The sequence below is a fragment of the Condylura cristata genome, unplaced genomic scaffold (assembly GCF_000260355.1).
Source record: "Condylura cristata isolate star-nosed mole 26May11 unplaced genomic scaffold, ConCri1.0 scaffold00007, whole genome shotgun sequence".
Lineage (NCBI taxonomy): Eukaryota > Metazoa > Chordata > Mammalia > Eulipotyphla > Talpidae > Condylura > Condylura cristata.
The window spans coordinates 46,516,296-46,535,003 of NW_004567108.1; the positions used below are offsets into that span (position 1 = coordinate 46,516,296).

The 18,708-nt window shown below is 39.1% G+C and overlaps 1 protein-coding gene across 3 annotated transcripts in view; it reads left to right on the top strand.

The window, feature by feature from the left end:
* Positions 1-18,708, top strand: part of PDE4D (phosphodiesterase 4D, cAMP-specific) — a 650,481-nt gene that overhangs the window by 475,754 nt on the left and 156,019 nt on the right. For all 3 annotated transcript variants that reach the window (XM_004678289.2, XM_004678293.2, XM_004678292.2), the window contains exon 5: positions 313-362. In XM_004678289.2, the coding sequence (XP_004678346.1) occupies positions 313-362 (50 nt within the window). The remainder of the gene's footprint in view (positions 1-312; positions 363-18,708) is intronic.

The following is an 18,708-nucleotide window of genomic DNA, read 5'->3' on the forward strand; positions in this document are numbered from 1 at the left end:
ATTGAATATAGTCAGTCAATAAGAGCTGCTTCTTCTATAACATCTCTGTGACATTTACATTCACTTTATTCACCCCAAAGTCCATCACTATGAGATTTAACAGTTTGCTCTGTTGACATGTGTAATCTGAGCTATCTTAGTGCAAAGGGCAGCTTGGAACCTGATGACTTAGTGTGAAAGCGCTCCTCATCAAAGCATGTCCTAACTTAAAAACAATGCTTTACATTAAAATGATGTATCTGTAATGACTCAGAGTCCTTAAAATCAGCATGCACACACTTTAACTGTTTTGTGTTTTTCTCTCTTTGTCAGAAGATCACCCATGTGCAATCAACCATCCATCAACAAAACCACCATAACAGGTAAGAAAGCTCTGGAAACTTATTTATTCTTTCATTTTGAGGAAAAAACTTTTATCTTCCAAGATTCAGCATAACCTAACATGGGTTTTTATACTGCAGTTCTTAAAAGTCAAAGAAATCAATTCTTTCTTCTTATACAATCATTTCTCTTGATGTTCTCACAAGTTGTTCATTGAAGTTATTATTTGGAAAACTTACGATGTACCATTTTTAACAACCATTTATATGTGTATTCTTACTGCAGGTAGTACTGCTCTGGACATTTGTGTTTTGAAAGCTACCATAACCTTCAAACTGTTGTTCCTGGGTTTGTTATCAGTATGTTGTTAACATATGGTAGCTTGGTTTAATGACAAAGTGCAAACATTAATAAAAAGTAGATTCTTGTTAATATCCCAGTTATCTATAGGAAGGGAAGTCATTCTGTTAGTCCCCACATGAGTTAAGAGCACTGGAAGACATTCAGTTTGAGAGTGGAGAAAAGAGGTATTTATACAACATAGAAAAGTTAAATGATATCAAAAGAACAGATGTTTGGAGAAAAGAAGTGGAAACAAGGATGAAGGACATAAAGGACAGAAAAATAAAATTACTCCAGTTCCTATTAGTTCTGTTTTAGACATGGGACTTGACCTCAACTGAACCAAAAACAGAACAAATGATCTCATTTTCCTGACCCTAAAACCAAATTGAACTCATTTAATCATTTCTTGAAACCCCAATTGATTCATTAAAATAATTGCCTGGAAAAGAAAACCTATGTTTTCTAAAATTATTACCAGGAGAAAATTAACATATTCTCTAAACGAGACCAATCCGTCAAGATTCAAGTGTCTTCCCTGAATTCTAACTCATAACATGTCGAGGAGCTCCTTGTTACATTTTTAGTGAATACACTTTGCCTGAAACATAGCCTCAGAATGTCTGGTTAGTAGTCTGGTTTCTTCAGCCAGCCTGGTTTGTGGTCACTGCATCAGTATTGATTCGGTTAATGTATTGTTCTTTCTTACGGCTTTTGACTTTTGTGCCTGTGTTTCAACAATGTGTCTGGTGTTTCAGTGATTGGTTCTCTTTTCTATATTGATCTTTCAATTTCTAATTGGTGATGACTTTCCACCGTCATTTCATAGTATATGTCTGGTTCAAGAGTTTTCTTCTTGACATTGAGCAAGAAGTGAACAATAACCAAAATTCTTATTAATTTTTAATTTCATATTAAAAAAGTTCTCTGAGTAACATTTCTTTTCCAGAAACCCAAATACAATGTAAATGTGCCGAAGATAAACCAAGATAGGGTGTGGAGTCTCTATGCACCATGCTTTCTATGCTCCTACCTTCGTTGAGGGATGAGTAGGCTGACCTTGTGAACATGTGTGTGGGGTCTCTAATGGCTGACCTCTTGACACCTGACCCTCAACCCTGCTCTGGATACTAGGTCGGTTCCCTGTGAAGAGGAGAACCCCTGCTGCCTTTGCAATCAGCAAGATTCTGACATTGTGGTTTAAGAAGAATACAGAGGTCTTTTGGCCCTTGAGAACTTCTGTAGTTTGAGATCAGATATGAGTGTGCTACTGGGAGCATCCTCCCGAAAGAGCAGCTGTAGGTACCAGTGAAGATGGTTGTGCCCAACAAGAGTTGGGAGTGGTCAGTGGTGAGAGCAGCCGTCGAGCCCTCTGGCAAGTTCCTGGTGCTGATTAAGAGTGCATTTGCACTCAGAGGGCACAAACTTGGTCTTGAACATATGCAAGATCTTATGGAATTGTTCCCCAAATACCCAGGAGGACATTGTTGAGGTCCAGGAACCTTACGAGAGATCAATGAGTCAATGGAATCTGGAAATTAGGGTTAACGGGACCTCTTTTGTACTCACTAATCTGTGACCTAGGACAGTGAGACTACAGAAATATCTAGAAGGGAAACTAACTGCCATGAACTGCCTAGCAGAGCTGTGTTCATCACAAACACACAGGAATGAGCCTACTAGAGGATGGGAGTCTCTTTCCTTGCCCAGGCATAGCAAACTGAGGTAGAAGATTGGGAGGTGGTGGAGGGGGACAGAGAAAGCAGACAATAAAAAAAGCATGGTCCCCATGAGAAAAAAAGTGAGCCCTTAAATACTAAGTTATAATAGTAATAGTAGTTGAGGCTTTGGTTGATGTTAAGGCATAAGACACAGTAAATGTGTGGGCTCCTCAGCTCCCGAGTGTGCCAGTGCCTCCTCTGAGCTCACTCCCTTTGCTGTTGAGCCTGGACAGCAGTTGCACTGGTCGTTGGAATGGCAGGAACAGTGTTCAAAGAAGTCACTGGAGCACCCTTTATCATTCAGTAGAAGTCATTTTTAGGGTCCAGAGGCAGAGTGTGATGGTGAACGAAGTCCGTGATAGATCTCAGAGACCACTACGGGGTACAGCTCCAGAAAAGAACACTGGCCCTGGATTTGTGCGTTTGTAGTCTGCTCATCTATAGTGATAGCTGTGTGGCCCTCAGTAGGCTACATACCCTTCCCCTGCCTCAGTTTCCCCACTTGTGAAATGATCATCCACTTACTGCTAGATGAAATGAGTACAATGTGGGGTGCCCTTAACGTAGCGCTTCATAGCTTAAACATGCAGTATCGTTTTTCGTTTGACCTTGTGCTTGGGCTGTGTTTTTAGGGCCCATGCTGTATGAAAAGTAGGTGTGATGGAAAGGATAGGGCAGAGAGATGAAAAAAACAACTGGCTGAATGAGAGGAGGAAAAGCTTACAAGATTGTAGAAGTAATAATTATAAATCCTCTCAAAATGGTCAAAATGGACACAATTTCATTGTTCCTGTAAAAATGGGTCCTTCTTTCATCACGGTCACAGAACTGGTGCCTTTGTAATAAGGAACAAAAACAGTTGCGCAGGATTATTTTCCAAATCTAAGAACTTTTGAGTCATAGATCACTGAAGTGGAAAAAAAAAAAAGTAACCATAAATTTTCCATAAGTCAACTCTGATTTTTTAAAAAAGAAGAGATAAGAATTTCAACTGTCTATGCATTTCATACTAGGCTTTCAAAACACCCTTTCCCCTTTGAGATTGTTTATTGCATTTGACATGTGTTAAGCCTGGAAAGTTCCATTTTCTGTCACTAGGGTCAGAGCATGTTACTCCCTTCCCAGTTTGAATTTCCATAAATAACAGGTAAACACGTAGCTCTAAAGTGGTTTAACAATTTTTAAAATAAAACCTCCAAATGCACATTTATAAAGAGCCTTACTACTAAATGGCTGTTTCTTCTTTAGTATGACAAAACAGGAGAGTGTGAGGTTGGTACTTAAATGCCAACCTTCTGTCAATCATTGTATTTCCGCATTTGAGAATGCAGATATGAATCTCTTAATTCTCAGTGCTGTTGCAAGAATTCACGAGATAAACTTGGGAAAGAACAGAGCTCAGCAGTTTATGAGTAAATCGCTCTTGATTTCTTTCTCTAACCTTACCCCCTGCCATTTTGTTCCCAAAATGAATTTAAAAACTGGAAGAACAGGCAGGAGGATGTTGAACCTGTAGCTTTTCTGATACAACTGAGGACTTTTGTTTATGATTTTGTTTTCAAACATTAACTACAAGCCATAGTTAGACACCCCTGTGTTACTTGCGAACGAGGAGGTTCACCTAACAGTCCTCAGCAGCAGTGAATAACCGCACTAAAGAGTGTTGAAACATGAGAGGGCGGCAGAGAGTCAGAGATGCCCCTGGCAAAGCTATACAGTGACAGTGAGCCCTACCAGGGCAGGAGAACCAAATTTCTTGGGGTGCAATTAGTATTTTTGAGCATCTCATTTTCAAGCAACAAAAACTAAACTCAAGAAAGTGACCTGCAGCTACCTCATGCAACCTTGCCATCAGTTCACAATACCATTTTTCAATGTGCCTAACTTCCACCTTTATTGAACCATCTGTGGTTGAAGTTTTTCATGTAAGAATGTAATTCAGAGAAAATGCATTTCAACTTATCTATTTTTTTTTAAAGATTTATTTATTTGTGCATACAGAACTGGGGTACAGGCCTCTGCTCAGGGGCGGTGAGAGGCTTCACCAGAGACAGAGTAGGGAACAGAACAGGCAGATAGACGAAGTACACTAATGAGGGGAGCAGCGGGCGGGTCAGGAGAGGTCTGTCACACCATGTGGTCACCTCCGGGGCAGGGGGGAATCGAACTCATGCAGAAGCGGCTTTAGATTATCAATGCTGTGCTTCAACCTGCTGCGCCACCAGGGAGGGCCCTCAATTTGTCTATTTTTAAGATGAAAAAACTAATATCTAATGACAGAAAATGCTATTTAGAGGCAGAATCAAGAGTAAATATAGGTGGGCCCTCCCTGTTGGCACAAGGGGTTAGGACCACTTCAGCATGAGTTTGATCCCCGGCCCCCGAGATGACCCACATGGCATGCAGACCTCTCCTGACCGCCCACTGCTCCCCTCAGCAGTGTATTTCGTCAATCTGCCCGTTCTGCTCCCCACTCTGTCTCTGATGAATCTTCTTGCCACCCTTGCACCTCTGGCTTGTACCCCAGTTCTGTATGCATAAATAAATACATCTTAAAAAAAAAAGAAGAAGAAATATAAGACTTCTTCCCAAAACCAGAGTTCATGTCCCGTCAGATTTGGGTAGGCTTCAGACCCATAGTAGAAGTATATATTCTGGAGAGAATAAAAGAAGTATTCGAGCATATTAATTCCTGATGTACATTTTTGTACATGGACTCAAAAATCACAAAGTATTATGTCCCGACTTCTCACTGCATGATCTTTATAGTTAAATCTGTTTCAACTATATCTTCTAAGTCCTAGGATGAGTTCAAAGATAGGCAACCTAAGACAAAGTACGTGGGCTTTCAGTAGAAGACAAGCTCTTCTATCAACCAACAGTTACAATTACCTACCCTTTACCTGCAGGGGGAGACATGTGATGCAGTAACAAGCATAAAACAACACAAAAGACGTTTTTGTCCAAAAAGGAAAAGTTTCCTATGTCTCCATTCATGTTTTACCCTGCATATTCATAATTCTTCTAAAAGTGAATACATTATAAGATTTTGGTCAGTAAGTAGATGTTTTAAAAGTAAACTATATAATACTGGTCAGTCAAGACACATTGAGAAGAAATATGAACTTGCTTGTTTATTATTCTTCTATAGTTCCCAAAACCCAGCAAGAGGGAAAGAAAGAAGAGATTTTAACTAGACCAATCATGTGGTGATGATTTAGACTGATCGTTTTACACTTTGAGCTTATTACAGAAAGGAAACTATGCAACTATTTTATGGTGACAACAATGATGTTAACCACTTACTATTTACACGATCTATCTTATAAGTTTGTATGTGTACAACAAGAATATGTGATGTAAACTAAGTCATGTAAGATAGAGGAAATGAGTTCACATGTGTGCTCTTAACATAGTTCTTCATAGATTAAGTGCACAGTACGTTGTTTTTCACTTTGTCTTATGCAATCCTAACAAGACATGTAAGCCTTTATGTTACATAGAAGTAAAGCGAGTGTGTATTGAGGCAGTATGCAGAAAGGAGTGGGAAGACCAAGTGGTTGCATGGAATCTCCCCCACTAAAAGCAAAGATGGTTGCAGCACCATCTGAGGAGTGCTCAGAAAGCTTTTTTAAGAATATGAATGAGGGCCCTCCCTGGTGGCCAGTGGATTAAAGCACAGCACTAAGAAGTTAAAGCCACTTACTTCAGCCTGAGTTCGAGCCCCACCCCAGATGCGACCCACATGGCACGGCAGACCTCTCCTGAGCTGCCCGCTGTTCCCCTCAGCAGTGTACATCATCACTTGGCCTGTTCTGCTCCCCACTCTGTCTCTGGTGAATCATCTCACTGTCCCTGAACCTCTAGCCTGTACCCCAGTTCTGTATGCATAAATAAATAGATCTTAACCCCCCCCCAAAAAAAAGAATGTGAATGAAAAAGGCCATGTACACATTTTGATCAATATCTTTCATAAAAAATTAATAAAGATTCTGTATGTGATTATAGATTGACTTTGGGGGATTTTGCTTGTTTTAATTTTATACTTAACAAATCTAAAGATTTTTGAGTATTCTACCTTTTCTTGAGCCAAAGGAGTTTGCTATTACAAAATATCCATGTCGCAAAGACTTCTCCAGGAAAAACATTGAACTAAAAGTTCTATTTAAGTGCATGGAGTATGCCTATTTAAACTTGTAATTTTTAGACAAATTCAAGTTTATTTTCTTCCTTATAAGCTACTGGTTTTGCCTTCTTGTATTTTTATTTGGAAGAGCAGATTTTTTTTATCTATTAACATATAAGTAGACCAGGTTGAACATAGAGACTTTTTGATTAGGGTAATAATTGACATTATAAATAGTAAAAAAATAAAAATAAAACGATGGCATACTAATGGAGTAAAACAAATGCTATCTCTGTTACTTGGATATATGCTCTGAGTACTTTTTTTTGATCACTTTCATTGAAATAGTTAAGTAGAATTGCATATTCATTTAGTTCACACAGTAAAAAGATTAGGAGTCCAACCATATTGGTTGAAAGCCCAGCTCTCCTCTTACTAACTGTGTAATCTTGGAGTGAGCTTTCATTTGTTCATTACATTCAATGGATGTTTGCTATAGTTACTGCTTAAATTTTATTAGTATTCTTATCATCATAAAGATCCATTTGATCAGTATGTTTTCTATACACCTTATATATGGTGTGCGGTAAGATAGGTGTTGGAAGAGAGGAGTAAAGAGAGAAGTAAAATGTGTCCACTGGCTTTAAGAAATTCACAATCTAGGGGAGACGGAACATGAATAACTCAGTAGAAGCTTAACGCCTCAGGCTGAAGCAAATCTATTTATTTTATTAAAGATTTTTATTTATTTATATAGAAATCAGGTACAGGCTAGATGTGCAGGAGCAGTGAGAAGATTCACCAGAAACAGTGGGGAACAGAACAGGCAGATTGGCAAAGTACAGGGGAGCAGCAGGCAGGTCAGGAGCGGTCTGCAGCACCCTGTGGATCACCTCCGGGGCGGGGATGGAACTCGCACTGAAGCCTGAACCAGCCATGGCTTGTCTTAGCTTCCCAGCGCTCCAACCCCCTGAGCTGCCAGGGAGGGGCCTGAAGCAAATTTAAATACAGTATTTGAAGGTAGGGCAAGAGTCCTACCTGAGGAACTCTTCCGGAAAGCTATGAAGAAAGTGAAATCTGTATGTATGTATGGAGAAATCACTTCTTGCCAAGCAATCAGAAAAAAACGATATGGAGGCCTGTCCATGCCAGGTGACTAGGAATAGTAAAGGACAATAGTAAAGGACAAAAAGAGTTGTAGAGCCACTGAACACCAGGCTTCAAGAGTAGATTATGAGCACAGGAGGCCAGTGTAGATTATGGTGGATTTTCTGGGCCACGGAAGAGGAGCAAGTATGTGTTGCAGAACAAGAGCTTTCAAAGATGTGTAGAAATCAGGCTGAAAAGAAGACCAAAGTCAGTCCCACGCTTGACAGGAAGCTGTCCCAAGCCAACCACACGCTGAAGATCATGTGGCGCTAAACAGGGCTGGCGGTGTTGAGAGTAAAGATGAGAGAGAGAGTGGGTCTGCAAGTCTTTTCAGAGATAAGAAGTTGAGAAAATCTGGCAGTTGGTAAGATTAGGGAGTGAGGGGAAAGAAATAAAAACAGTAGTTATATGCACAGATGCTCATCATAACATGGTATATGTGCATAAAAGACCGAAAACAACCCAGATGCTGAATAATATGTGAATTCTATTATATATTAAAAAAATACATAAAAAATATAAATCATTTAAATAACTTTGTATTATGGTGCTGTCATCCACGTCACTTACCATCCTGTGCCCCAAATCTGTACCATGCCAGGGTTGATACAGTCCCAGAGTTAGCTTTGGACTGTCTAGGCAATCTGTCCTTGTATTTATTTTCAAATTTCCCTGGAGAATGACTTCAGTCTGCCAATTTGGGGAAATAATGTCCTTTTCAAACTCAAGGTGGTAAGGTAGAACCTTGGCTGAAGCTGATGTTGGTGACCCCATAATACAAAGTTATTTAAATGATTTGTTTATTAGAAAAAAATTAATAATGTAGAGAAATGCTTCTAATTCTAATATATGGTACAGTGCTACAAAGGCCAATAGACACATATTTAATGCATTGTAATTATTATAATTTGGGTTTCATTTGGGGCATATTTAGATTGTCTGTCAAAGGCAGATAGCTTTATCATTTTATCAAGAATCTAGTGACAAGCCTGTAAGTATTTCTCGGATTTTAGCTGTCTGTTTGCCTCTCTGGGCCTTGGTATTCATTAGAAGTTGCCTATTGAAGTTTCAGTATTAGGGGGCCACCATGGAGCAATTAATAAAAGCCCTTGGCTAGGGCTGCTTTCTACCTGCCTGTTATTGGACCGATTACATGACTATTCTGTTGTCCTCTAATGCATCCAAAAAGCTACCAGGAAAACATAAGATCCAAGGTCACCAACATCAGCTTCAGCCAAGGTTCTACCTTACCACCTTGAGTTTGAAAAGGACATTATTTCCCCAAATTGGCAGATTGAAGTCATTCTCCAGGGAAATTTGAAAATAAATACAAGGACAGATTGCCTTGGACAGACAGTCCAAAGCTAACTCTGGGACTGTATCAACCCTGGCATGGTACAGATTTGGGGCACAGGATGGTAAGTGACGTGGATGACAGCACCACTGTGGACAGTGTTGCCATGATGGCTGAACTTTGTTAGAAAAACCCTTTCTTCCTGGAAAATGTATGTACCCCCACCTAACAAACAGTGCGGTTTAGGGTAAGGAGGTTACTATGTATGAAATGTTCTGCTATACGTGAAAGGAAAAGCAAGGTGATCTTATTATCTGTGTAACCCTCGTCACCACAGTTGTCACCATCTGGGCCAGCATTTGCTCTCTCTCAAATATCCATAAGATTCTCATGAGGCCAACTCGCTCCTCTCCTAGAAGAAAATGATTGTGTGTGCAGTGGGAGTGAGTTTGAGAAGAGTGATAATACTAAGTGTATTCTTTTTCTTTTCACAGACACAGTGCTAAGTCTTTAAACACACACACAGAACAACAACAGGAGCTGCATTCGCATATAACTCCTTTTAGTTATGAGGTCCTTCTCACCCATTATACCTTACAAATATTCTACACATACTCAGAAATACAAGGTTGTAGTGGGATAAAACATTAAAATACCTTTGGTTTTCATTTCCTAAATGTTATGCTGAATTATTTAACTTTATGGAATAAGTATGGAATTCACTCACACCATCCTTCCACAATCTCAGAAAATGCTTTTTTAAAAATCACTTAGAGGCCTTCCCTGGTGGCACAGCAGGTTAAAGCACAGCACTATGAAGCTCTCCAAAGCCGTTACAGCACAAGTTCGATCTCCAGACAGGGAGGTGACCCACATGGCACAGCAGACCTCTCCTGACCACTCCCACAGCTCCCCTCAGCAGTGTATTTCAGTCAGTCGGACTGTTCTACTCCCCACTCTGTCTCTGGTGAATTCTCTCATGCCCCACACCTCTGGCCTGTACCCCAGTTCTTGTATACATAAATAAATCTTTTTAAAAATCAGATATACTATTAGTACTAGTATTAATAAAACATTTTCCGACATTGGATATGTTCTAAAGACTTGACCTTCATAAACTCTTTTAAACCTTTTGATAATCTCATGTATAGCAGCTACAAATGGTGAAGTCTGAATCAGAGGCAACATGTTACAATTTCCTTCCCTTAAAATGTATTGACATTTGCATGAAAAATACACACAGCCAGCCTACTATCATCTGTCTCTCCCAAAGTTTCTCCTTAGAGATTTCTCTTCTCCTCCCCTTCCCCACCTCTCCTTCATCTTGAAGAAGAAAGAGCATGCCTATGTTGTCTATTACTGAATTTATGTGAATGTAGGGTAAGGGTAGATGAGGAATGAGATCTATGGATACAGAGAAACCCTTTGGGAAGCCCAAAGAAGTCAATTATGTGAGCTAAGGAAAGGATTCCTACCTGGGATGTCAAATTCCTCAAGCCTTCCCCAATTCGCATATTCTCTTCCTGACTCCCACAAGTGCCTTTGGTTACAGTAGTGCCCAGACAAGGGCCCTGGTCTGTGTGAGAAGAAAGCCATTAAGCTTTTCTCAGAAGGTTTGGGGTAGAGCAGTGCTGACCTTTGTTCTAGAAGCATTGACTATAAACTGCCCAAATAGCAATTTTTTTTTTTAAAGATTTTTATTTATTCGTACAGAACTGGGGTACAGGCCAGAGATGTGGAGGGTGAGAAGATTCACCAGAGACAGAGCGGGAAGCAGAACAGAGAGATCGACGAAGTACACTGCTGAGGGGAGCAGCGGGCGGGTCAGGAGAGGTCTGCCTCGCCATGTGGTCGCCTCCGGGGCAGGCGGGAATCAAACTCATGCGGAAGTGGCTTTAGTTTCTTAGTGCAGTGCTTTAACCCGCTGCGCCACCAGGGAGGGCCCCAAATAGCAATTTTTAAACTTGTCATAGGCTCTTAGGTCCTCTGTCATTTTCTTGAAAGCCATTTCTATTCACGAGTTTTCTATCTCTGAAATACACTTCTTTAAATATCCACTGCATTTTAAAATGTGCCTCCCCTGTCTCCTTTACATGTCTTTTTTGGCATTATTGGCACTCTGCAGGTATTTGTAGTTTGCTGTATTCTATGTGCCTGGCAAAACAAATGGGTGTTGATGACTTTTTTTCTGGGTGTGCTTCTGATATTTGTATATCACTAATGAATTGTGCACTTGCAGAACCTCATTTTTGTGCATCCTCTTGGGCTTTACTCATTTGGTCTCTAGGAAGAAAAACTGCTACATAGACTGTAAAGACCCAAAGAGAGATGCATTATCTCCTGTGAACTTTAGAACCATTGTCTGATAGGTTTGTGAAATTTAACAAGGTGAAATGTGTTCTGTTAAATGATTCTGTTAGCATTAAGTAAGTAGAAATCAGAGAGTTTGTCAATGAGTGGATAAATGAATAGATTAATAGATAAAATGGGAAAGTTGTTAGAAAGGAAGGGAAATAGAATTGGGTCAGGGTGAGCTCTTTTCCCTAGAGAACCAGGAAGCTGTGTATAATGTTACTTGGAGACTGGAAAAGGTGAGGATCCAATTCAATAATTTAGGGGAAATCTAAGCAGGATGAGAAAATAAAAGCAAAGACACGTGAGAGGGCAGACCAGTAAAAGAAGACCTGTTTTCCAGGTCACAAAGGAGGAAAACAAAGAAAGTACAGCTGTTGGAGCTGAAACCTCTCTTGAGGGACAAGAGAGGCTCTCAGATATTTTGTGGATGCTGCAAGGTTGTGTTATCAAACTAACATGGCTTTAGATCTTGGTTCCTGCCTGATTTTTATTAAAAAAAAAAAAAATACCAACCCTTTTAAGTTCTGTTTGATGCTTGTTTGATGTACCAGTTAGAAGAACAGGGCTCAGAAGTCAGGAGGTCTGGATTTCATTTCTGGCTCTCCTGCTCAGCTACTTTGTGACGTTAGGTACTCTACATTCTGAACCTTTTCTGTTAAAATGTAAATAATAATAAAAGCAAGAATCAATATAATACCATTCCAATTTTAGGATTACACAGTTAATCCATGTAAAATATTGGGCAGTGTCTGGGACATAATAAATGTCACACTGAAGGTAGGTGAAAAGCTCTTTCTATATTAAAAAGCATATAAAACTAAATAGGCATTATGGTAGTCTTCAGTTATTGGCAATCATTAAAGTAGTCACATTTGTGAAGTGTCCATTTTTTTTTAAACCCCACTGCCATTGTTGTAAGCATTTTGGAAATGTCTGTAGAGAAAGTTTACAGGTCATGCAAGAAAAAGTATGTCACTGGTTTATTATAACATTTCATTTTTTACCAGAAAGATCCTTTCCATTATAACTACCATACATAGTCACCAAGGAGAATGTCAGATTAGCCTAGATGGGGCCAGTACTGAAAATGAAACAACTCAAAGGGATAAGACTTGAGACATTTGAAAGAAGTTTAGCATAGACTGTGAGGCAATCCCAAGGCAGAATGTCCTAGAATCTTTAATGTGATGGCAACATATAAAATAAGTATACATCCTGGTTTTTGAGGTGACACTTTGAAGGAGACAGCCTCATCTGAATTCTACCCCTGTGCAGGGGGCAAATGCAGCCTCAAAGAGTCTCTTTTACTCTTGCACTTTAGCCACACCTCCTGCAGATTCTCACCACCAGGTCCTATTCACTAGAAACTGTGGAAGGTTTCTGTTCCCCAGCAATAGGGGGAAATTGTACTTAGTATTTCACAATTGTGCTTATTTAGCAAGATAAGGGAATGTTTCAGCCCACAGATGCATCAGTTCCAAAGAAAGGCCAGCGGAAGAAATTAATTTGACATTTTGTCACACCAGTTTTTCTCATAATCAGCTCAGTGATGTCTGGGCATTTGCAGTGCTTGAGTAGTATAATGAAGCTGCCATACAAGTCTTTCCTAGCCTGACTTATTACCTCCTCTTAGATAATAATGCATCAGCAAAAACCCACTGGTTGCAAAAGAATTATCAACTCTGTTAGCTTAAGTAGCATGGAATTTAGTGGAAGAATATGGGAAGAACTCCTAATTCCCTGGTAACTGGAATATGTGGAGAGCACAGAGGATCAGAGCTGAAGGAATCAATCCAACTTAAGAACAATAGAAAGCCACAAACATGAGGGAAAAATAGTGTTGAGAGAGCAATCTGCAATCTTGGCCGCTGTTCTTTTTAGTTTCTTTGTTATTCTGTTTAAGAGTCAAATTCTAATAAAGGGACTCCTTTGATCAAGTTTGGATATCGAACCTTGGCTAACAGAGAACAGGGCATCTGTGTCTTCTGCTAGACTGTGAAACAGAACATAGGAGGAAGAGTCTGGAGTATGGGTCAAATTATGTGGATTCATTTTCTAGGTCTGCCACTTAGAGAGGTTTCTTTTCAGAAATTTAACTCACCAGTGTCTTTAGTCCCTCACTTTTGAAGTGGGCATAGAGTAGCAGTAACAGAGAGTTTATGAAAATTAACTGAGGGCCATCCCTGGTGGCCCAGTGGGTTGTGCAAAGCAGACCACTGTTGCTTCAGTGCAAGTTCGATCCTCCACACCAGGGTGCAGCAGACCTCTCCTGCTTAGCCCACTGCTTCCCTCAGCAGTGTACTTCATCAGTCTGCCTGTTCAGCTGCCGACTCTGTCTCTGGTGGATTCTCTCACCACCCTGTACCTCTGGCCTGTACCCCAGTTCTGTATGTATAAATAATTTTTTTTAATATTTTAAAAAATTAACTGAGGTGATATTTATGAAATACTAATGCCAGTAGAAAGCATTCGATCATTGTTGACTCTGCTAATATTAGGATGTTCTGATGGAGTAACCAAATGATTTCCTAAACAAAATTAAGATGCTCTTAGAAAGGAGGAATAAATGTCAGTGGGCAAAAAATAAATAAGTATCTATTCTAACAGGATAAGAGAATTGGCCTCAATATACTATTAGTCTATCTCTTAGCAAACTGCTCTTTATGATGTTAAGATTCTTAGTACCGTGGGTTGGCACTTTGCTCATTAATATGTCCTGGGAACCCATTTCTTCTGAACAAAACAGTTCTTTCACTGCCTAATCATTTCATCCACACATATTTATCAATGCCTGCTCTAGGCTTAGCTCTGTACAGGGTGCCATAATGTGTAGGGAATCCAAGGAATAATTTGCATCCCCATGTTCTTTGTTTGAATAGTAATCTAAATAGACTGTTTTCTAATCAGTCACTATCTGATTATATTTATATGAAGGAATACGGGTAAATAGGAAGCAAAGGCTTTCAGTGTACGAAGAGCAACATGTACATGTACATAGACCCTACAAATGCCCTAGATTTCTAAATTCATTTGAAGTTCTATTGTTTGAAGGGTAGATGTGACAGTCCACACATAAGCATTCCTCAAATTCCCCTTACAACCAGCCATTCCAGGAAAGCACAGGTTTCCCAAGTAAAAAGAATCTGAAGAATTTGAGTTCCCTTAGAAAACACATTTAGGCCCATCAGTGGGATGAGCTGGCTCTATATCTCTGAAGACCAGTGGACGCTTGCTATAGAACTGTACAACCTACATGCCTGGAAAGTCATTGCGAGGGACCTGGCCTTGCCCCAGGTTTTGGGGAGCTAGGCTGAGGGTCACAAACCATGGCAGAACCTATCAAATAGAACCTCCACACCCCCAGCTGCTATCCACAGAGCCACCAAGGTGCTGACCTCTGATAAAATACTTCCCTTGACCTCATATACCCCACTCATGTTTCTGAGGGCACCCAGCCAGTAGCAGGTCCTGGCCTTTTTCCAAACCTATGACCTCAACCTCAACCTCTGTCTATATCATTTACACCCTAATTTTAACAATTCCCTCCACCAGCACCCCTCCTGATTCCTTACCCTTCCCAACTTCTTCAACTTACCCAGACTTTGCTCAGACCTTGCCTCAACACCAACTTCAACTACAACATGTCACCCAACACAAGGAAGGCCTTATTGACTTGTACTTGAACTTAAAGCCATCTTTCGTGCTAATGTTTTAAAAAGATCTTTTTCCAGGGCAGTAGCCAGACTTTTTAAGAGGGTAGACTTTGGATTCATTAAATCAACCCAGAGAATCTTGGCTGTGCCGCTTGTTAACCATTTGACCTTGAGCAAGTTATTCTCTGATCCTCAATTTTCTTGTCCATAAAATGAAAACCTATGTCACTGAGTTATTATAAACACCACACCTAGTATCTGGCACACAGTAGGATGGAAAAATGCTAACTCAGAACAAGCCTCTTTTTCCCCTTCAACGTACTAGGACACTTCCATCAGTGATTTTCTAAAGCAGATGAATCATTTTTAGATTTGGAAGCTCCACATAAGGAAGAGCAAAGTAAAGAAAACAACGAAATTTCTTTTTAAGTTATTTTCCTTTACAAACTTGTCTTTGACTGTCTGTGTTCTTAAGAAACTAGCTATGCCTGCAAAAATGTCTGCCTATTTCCGCGGCCAGTTCTTTTCTACATGTTTAAATTCCTAATTGTGCACACAGTCTTAGTCACTATATTTTCATGTGCAAGCAATTAAGACTCATTTAACAGCCCTCCCTCTGGAAGGTTTTGTTCTCCATCTGCCACAAATCAGATTCCTTAGGAACATGTTTGATTTTGAAACAATGTGAAAGTACTGTTCATTTTGTTCAAATTTCATTTATGTACCATTTTTTAAAGTGATGTAAATGGACAGCCGCAAAAAAAAAAAAAAAAAAAAAACACCAGCAGCTGGTCAAAACCAGACATCAAAAAAACCATTGAAATGGGGCAATTTAAAAAAAAAAATTAATACGCTAGAACAAAACCAAGTAAAAACCATAGTCTGATAAACATTCCTTAGACACATTTCACTCATAACAAATATTTACTTTACAACAGACTTAAAATATGAAGAAATGGGAATGGACCCCAGTCCCACTCAGGATCTTCTCAGTCTTGAGCACACAGCAATGTGTGTGAGGAAAATGGGTGAAAGGAGCCAGATGGAAGAAAATGGAAAATTGTTTAGATTTGTAACTTTTTTTTGAGGAATGTGGTATGATGTTACACCTTTGGATAATAGTAAGAATCAGACTCATATGACACTTTATTCATTTTCAATCACCTAGGTAAGCAATAGTGCTTCATTGTCATAGGGGAAGTTCATTTTTATTAATTTGTTCATTGGATTTCTTTACTTGTAACAACAAATAGAAGCTAGCTAATGCTGGGTCTGGGACTGGGAGAAACAATTTTTAGGTTCTGAACACACTGTGAACCTAATATATATATATATATTCCACACCAAAAGAATCAGCTTTTCTTGATGATTTTCAAAATTAAATGTCACAATTCAGAGACATAGCTTCCAGAAAATAGTTTTCTACTCTTTTATATCTTACTGAGAACTTGAAACAAATCATCAACCCAAGTAATGCTGTAAATCCCATTTATATGTCAAATGTCCACCAGCTTCCTGAGGCTTTAATAAGAAGAATTGTTTTGATATGATTTGATGAAAGGTTCTGTAAAAGTTCAAAGTATTATTATTTTGAACAGTCACACCTGCACGTTTAAAATTCCTTTGTGCAAAATGTAGCCCAATCTGCTTTCAAATCAGACCTTCAAAGGATGGATCATAAGTGTGACAGATGCCCTTAGGTGCTTCCCTACAAAGGAAAAATAAAGCTAAGAAAACCACTCCCACCCACCATCTTCTTTCCTTGTGTAATGGCACCCTCAAAAAGAGGAACAGAGAAAATGTTAGTATCTCTTTTGTAGGATACAGAGGGTCTTCTGAAATAAATAGCACCTAAGAATTCACACACACTTGTTAAGTAAATGGAGGGAGAAACTGAAAAGGGACCAGGCCATGATTTTCATGAACAATAAATGTATTAAAAGGCAACTGGGGCCCTCTCTGGTGGCGTAGCCGGCTAAAGCACAACACTAAGAAGCTAAAGCCACTTCTGCATGAGTTCGATCCCCGCATGCTCCGGAGGTGATCCACATGGTGCAGCAGACCTCTCCTGTCTGGCCCTCTGCTTCCCTCAGCAGTGTACTTGGTCAATATGCCTGTTCTGCTCCCTGCTCTGATAGGTCCTTGAACCTCTGGCCTGTACCCCAGTTCTGTATCCATAAGTAAATAAATGTATAAAAAAAAATTTTTTTATAGGCAACTGTTTTTTAAGAGCAGCTAAACTCAGAAATATAGGCATAGACTGTCTTCCATTAAAGAAGTTGTTTCCATTATAGGGTGTGATGAAGAATCAGATAAATGGTATGCTGAACCATGTAGGGTAGTCTTTCACAAACATGGCTGTTCATTAGAATCTGGGAATCTTTTCATAATTCCAGAGAGTAAAGGAAGAAAATATCATAGGTTCCTATGCCATTTAGAGGACAAGAGCAATATCCAAGAATGAGGCTAATAAAGAACTTACACTGGCATAATAGTGGCAATATAGAGGAGGAAATAATTGTAAAAGATAAAAGAAATACAGGTGTGTAGGATTTAGTTAACTGCTAATTATATGATTTTATTGAATGGATATAAAATTTTGACAATACACATAGCCTTATAATTCTTGCTATTATATATAGGATACATATATGTATGTGTGTATGTATATATGTATATATCTGTATACACACACACATACACAAATACACATATGGGAATCCTATCCCATAGGGTTCCCATAGGATAGGATGGGATGTGTGTGTGTGTGTGTGTGTGTGGATAGATAGATAGATAGATAGATAGATAGATAGATAGATAGATAGATAGATAGATAGATGTCCCATATGTGTGTGTGTGTGTGTGTGTGTGTGTGTGTATGGGATAAGAAATCAGTTGATTCCTAACTTCTGATGTTGAATTTAATGTTGATTTATTTCAGTGCTAAGAATATATACATTTCATTTAGGAGAAAGTGTTCATGTCGAATATTCTAGAAAACCAAGTTTCCTATCTTTTTTTTTTTTTAACCATATGGAATGAATATCTTTGAAAGGTATAATGTCATTTTTAACCTGTTGAAGTCATGCACAGAGTGCAATTAAGTTATCTCCCTTGGCCCTAATCATTGTATGCATCAACTTACATTCTTTCTTGTCATTCTCATATGGCCTTGGGAATTACATTATCTATGGATATTTGGGCCCCTATTGTAAAGTGACTCAGATTTCATTGCACTTCAATTTCCCATCAGCTGTGCCCAGTGGTCACCTCTTGTTATTACTGTACTGACCTCAATGACATCTTTTGTCATCTGCTTCTTTGTTCTTGACAATTCAGAATTCCAACCCATTGCGTAGAGCCTAAAATTAGAGCAAATTAATTTCAAATGAACGTGTGGTTTAGTGTCAGTCCTTCTCTAAATCAGGCTTTAAGATAATAGCAAAAAAAAAAAAAAAAAAACTTTTTAAACAAATTTAATTGACTGTTCTGGATTTTTTTTTTTTACATTCCTACTGGTGTTGTTCCTGAATATCATCATCTGAATAAGTAGGTTGCTACTATACAACTAGAGCTAATAAAATTAATATTGATTTACCATCAAACAAGCAGCAAAAACATGTTTAATTCTGTGCTCTGAGTTTCAGAGAAATGGAAATGAGTAAGACGTATTCTCGCTTCCAAAGCTATCAAGAATCTTGAAAGTTCCTGGATTGTGATACAGAGAATAAGTGTCTTAAGAATTCA